The sequence below is a fragment of the Setaria italica genome, chromosome VIII (genome assembly GCF_000263155.2).
Source record: "Setaria italica strain Yugu1 chromosome VIII, Setaria_italica_v2.0, whole genome shotgun sequence".
Taxonomy (NCBI): domain Eukaryota; kingdom Viridiplantae; phylum Streptophyta; class Magnoliopsida; order Poales; family Poaceae; genus Setaria; species Setaria italica.
In genome coordinates, this window is record NC_028457.1 from 24,940,457 (window position 1) to 24,944,974 (window position 4,518).

A 4,518-nucleotide genomic window follows, 5' to 3' on the forward strand; every position below is an offset into this window, starting at 1 on the left:
TTTGTACTTTGATCATTTGTGTTTAGCTTTCTGAAATCTAGTACAAGCTGCATTTTCTAGTTAATTGAAATAGTAATTTATTATATGAAATCTATCTTTGTTATGTTCTGGTCTTTTTGCCAATTTGTGACATCCGTTAGTATTTGCAGAGTTACCAGTTACTCCGTTCATCCCACTCACAATGTTTTACCATTGGTCCTATTGAAAAAATTGTGTTGTTTAGTAAGCAGTACATGGAAGACACAGTATTTTCTTCAGAATGTGATGTTCAGTTCAACATCATTTTATGAAACTCTTGATTGCATTGCAGGCAACACCTTAGATTGTTCAATATACATATATGTCAAAGAAGTAATTCAAACTTAATTTCATCAGTATGTCAACATACATCTGACGAGATATGTTGCTCCTCCTCTTCTTAATTAGAAGTTTATATTTCTCTTGTATTTTTTACTTGGCAAATTGCATAATCATACTCATACAGTAAACTAAGCAACCGAATACAACCACAAAATGCATCCTTACAAGAGAGAGCCGTCCGCGTGCTCACCGCTCCGGCCAGCGACAACGAACGAGCACTAATCAGCATTCAGCACTGCCATGCCGAGGCGGCGATGATGGCGCGGTCCTGCCACCCGAGGAGGAGGCACCCCTTGTCCTCGGTGAGCCTGTACCCGTCGCTGGCGCCGTAGAGCCCCAGCAGGACCTGGCTCTGGCCAATGGCGGCCGGGCTGAGTGGCACGGGCTCGAAGCCGCGTCCCTCCATGAGGCGGCGCCACCGGTCCAGCCGCTCATGCCGCGCCACCCGCTCGGCGCCCTCACACGCCACAACGTTCCGGATCTCCGGCGCCAGCAGGCACTGCTCCACCTTCATCCTCGGGGCCGAGTCCGCCGGGAACGTCGCGTCCAGCGAATCGAAGATCGCCGAGTAGTAGTGCAGTGCCTCCAAGAACCTTCATATTCATAGTTGCAACCACGCCAGTGCAAGACACAATTTATTACTTTTCAAATTTAACATTGTTTTAAATGCTAGAAATGAAACTTCAGTGATGAATTCCGACACAAAAATCTTTGAATTTTGAAAGAACACATTTCAACTACAATTTGGAAGAAGATTTGAGATTTACTGTCACTTACCTTCCCAGGAAGTAGGGGCCGTTGTGGCCGGCCTCCTGCTCGACGAGCGTCATGATCTTTGGGGCTTGGTCGCGGATCATGGAGAGCAGGGGGCCGAGGTGGGCGCTGGGGACGCGGTGGAGCCTGTTCACGGCGTTGACGGCGAGCGCCTCGCCAACGCGGCGCTGGAGCGCGGCGGGGCGGAGCCGCTCCAGCCGGTCGGCGGCTGCGGCGTGGAACTCGAACGGCACGCGCAGCGACGCGGCGAGGGAGGCGAGGTGGCGCCCGGTCTCCCTGACGGCGGCGGCGGGGTGGCCGACACCCGTGAGCCGCAGCGTCGGCGGGCCGCCTGGGCGGGCGGCGAGCGCCTGGAGGAACGCCGGCCACTGGTAGCCCTGGAGGATGTCGAGGTCGACGACGTGGACGCGGTCCTCGCCGGCGAAGGCCTCGAATATGGCCTGGTTGGCGGTGAAGTGGGCGAACTTGATGTAGGGGCAGGCTTGGTACAGGATCTGGTAGATCTTGAGTGTCTCCGGCGAGGGGGGGAACGTGTAGGGGGCGACGCCGGCGGCTGCGCCGCCGCGCGGCGTGGCGGCGCCGGAGGACGACGAGGAGGAGGAGGGGTTGGAGGAGAGGGAGAGGCGGGCGGCGAGGGCGTCAGCGAAGTAGGAGGCCACGCGCTGCATGGAGTCGCCGAGCGGGGAGGCGACGCGGCGGAGGAGGTGGAGGTGGCGCAGCGCCGACGGCTGGTCGCCCTTGGAGACGAAGTCGGCGCAGGCCAGCAGGAGGTGCACCAGCTGAAGCCCGCTGTCCTGCTCCTGCATGCATTATCATGGATTTAGCGTAGCCCATTTTATTTTTTTTCATGGTTTTTCAACACGGTTTTCAAATTGCTAATTGCCCATACATGAGTATATTGTGGCTCCAACCAATAAGAGCCTCAGTTATCAATTACATGACGTTCTACCCAAAGTTAATCAATATGTTTACCATTCCGTACTTGATCCCCACCCAGCCATGCCACTTCCCTCTGTAAAAGAGAAGGTATTTCCTTTGTTTAAACTTTGTCTGTAGGTTTGAAGTTTTCCTCAGAATCACATATATGCTTGTAATTTCCCTTGTGTTTTAATCGATCTTAAAAATCACATGTATGCTTGTACTTGTGGATAGAGGAAGTAGCTTTGGTCCCATCTTTTTTACACAATTACACTATATTTTCTCGCCAATCGATAGTTAGAATATTCGGATGATTCTAACAAAAAAAAAAGAATCGTGCGTGTGATAACTAGAACTTCCGAAAAACAAAGCTATTACTTTGGATTTCCCAATTATAGAAGAACTCTAAAATTGACCACAATTATTCAAGCAAGGACTCATACCAAAAAAGGTGCCCAGGAAATTCATCGAAACCATGATCCCCGCTGGTTATCCATCGGCTGAACGACACATGTTCATGAGAAACAAACGCGCAAACTTTGGATTTCCCTATTGTCACGTACGAACGTTCCGATCTTGACCCAAAAATATCCATCTCAAGCATCATCTAGATAGTCGTTGTGGCTCCAATCAATATCCTCGCCGAGGTCTCTACGGAGATGCCAATCAGAAAGCATCAAGAACTTTTTGCCATGGTGGGTTAACACGCACGACAAAACAGCAATCGTACCCGGCGATGGAGCTAGCTCCACAGAACTATGACGACATGTACGGTCGTCTTCTTCCTCTAGCTGCAAGAACTTTTGCATGCATGGGACTGCGACCATTTGGCCAATCTAGGAAGCCTTTACCTGATCTAGAAACTTTTGCTCGAGATATGTGTGCCAGTATGCCATGTTTGATACATGGTTATTTTTCGTCGAATCTCGAGGGAATTAAAGTTTTTCCTATATTTTTATCTAAAGTTTATAATATAGTTTATCTAAATTATACATCATGCTTACATGTGTGAAGAACTAGTTTTAGTTTCTTAAAAGTGTAACTTTGGTATAAGATGAAAATTTACCTGCTCGGCCTCTGTCTGGATCACTGAGCCCAGCATGCTGTGCAGTGACGAGTCTCCTGCCCACTGATCAGACTTGGCCATCTGGTGCTGCAGCGTGAAGCCATCTCCTCCAAACTGTCCTCCGTAGTACAACTCAGCCGGCAAGCCAGCGCCCATCTGCAGCCCTCCGGCGGCCGCCGCCTCACTGCCACCGTACACCGGCTCCGGCATGGCCAGGCACTCCGACAGAGTCGGCAGCTGCGACGGCGAGGGAGCCACCGTGGTAACCGTCGCCGCCGAGGCGGCGCCATTCTCCATGCCGGTCTTTACCGGCAACTGGTACCCTGCTAGGTACCCACCTCCTTCCTTGTACTCGTCGAGGAAGGGGTCCATGGATGGTAAGGACAAGCTCTCGCCATGGCCGTAGGACGACGAGCACGAGAGGGACGACGGGCCGGTGCTCCTGCCGCCGTTGCTGTGGGCGTTGTTGATGTACACCTTGTGCAGAGGGCTCTGCGACTTGCCCTTGCCATGGTTGGCAAGGCCGCCGTACAGCGGCTGGCCGCCGCCGCTGCCGCTACCTCCCTCCGCTCCGTGCACGCCATCGACGTAGCCCTGCTGGTGGCTGCCGGTGCCGCTGTAGAGGTTGGAGAAGGTTGATCTCCTTGGGGAAGAATCTCTCCGAGGTGACGTCACCATGTACTCCCTCTTGGGGGACGACATCATATAGTCCCTCTTTGGGGAAGAGACCATGTAGTCCCTCTTGGGGGAGGACATCATGTAGTCTCTCTTGGGAGAGGAGACCATGAAGTCTCTCCTAGGGCTTCCGGTGGCGGTGAAGTCTCTCCGAGGAGAGAACGACATCAAGAAGTCGCCCCCAGAGGCGCCCATTTGCTCAGCGAAGAGTGACTCCCACATGGCAATATCGGGCGACTGGATCTCGACGTCGATGTCCCCATCAAACTTGAGGGCTTGTAGGCCGGCTAGGGCGTCATTGGCGTCGGGATCGGTTGATGACACGACGATGTTGGACTCCGAGACCGAGGCGGTGGGCGATGTCGGTGCTTGCAGCTGCTGTAGCTTTGCGCCGGAGCTCGTGTCCGCGCAGTTGAGCATGCCCATGATTGAACACAAGAGAGATCAACCAATGGTCACCTCTCCCCTACCACAGGAGAGTAAGGATGCATATAACAAGAACACCCCTGAATGTTGGAAGTAGCAATGGAACACACAGCACTACTCCAGGTTGGCACTGTGGAAGCTACACAGATTTCTATGAATTTAACCCAAGTTTGTGAGAGAAGGGGAAAGTGAGAAGAAGCTCGCTCGCAGTGTGTTTGGATTCTCTTTGGCCAGCCTGATTGCAGTTGTAGAGCGAGGGAGGGATAAAGGGAAGAAGGAGCGTGCCATGAATAGACGTT

The 4,518-nt window shown here is 52.6% G+C and overlaps 1 protein-coding gene across 1 annotated transcript; it reads right to left on the bottom strand.

Annotated features, from left to right (window-relative positions):
* Nucleotides 1–535: 535 nt before the first annotated feature.
* On the bottom strand, nt 536–4,219 carry LOC101756187 (DELLA protein GAI). Its single transcript, XM_004980464.2, has 3 exons — nt 3,119–4,219; nt 1,138–1,934; nt 536–953 (listed from the first exon to the last, which is right to left on the bottom strand). The coding sequence occupies exons 1-3, from the start codon at nt 4,217–4,219 to the stop codon at nt 590–592; spliced, it is 2,262 nt and encodes a 753-aa protein (XP_004980521.1). The 3' UTR covers nt 536–589.
* Nucleotides 4,220–4,518: the final 299 nt, after the last annotated feature.

What these genes read in the sequence shown, in the direction of transcription:
- LOC101756187 (XM_004980464.2), bottom strand. Translation starts at nt 4,219, where the DNA reads ATGGGCATGCTCAACTGCGCGGACACGAGCTCCGGCGCAAAGCTACAG. An exon ending in TCCAGACAGAGGCCGAGCAG is followed by an intron (nt 1,935 to 3,118) that starts GTAAATTTTCAT and finishes TAATGCATGCAG; the next exon opens with GAGCAGGACAGCGGGCTTCA. An exon ending in GGCCCCTACTTCCTGGGAAG is followed by an intron (nt 954 to 1,137) that starts GTAAGTGACAGT and finishes ATGAATATGAAG; the next exon opens with GTTCTTGGAGGCACTGCACT.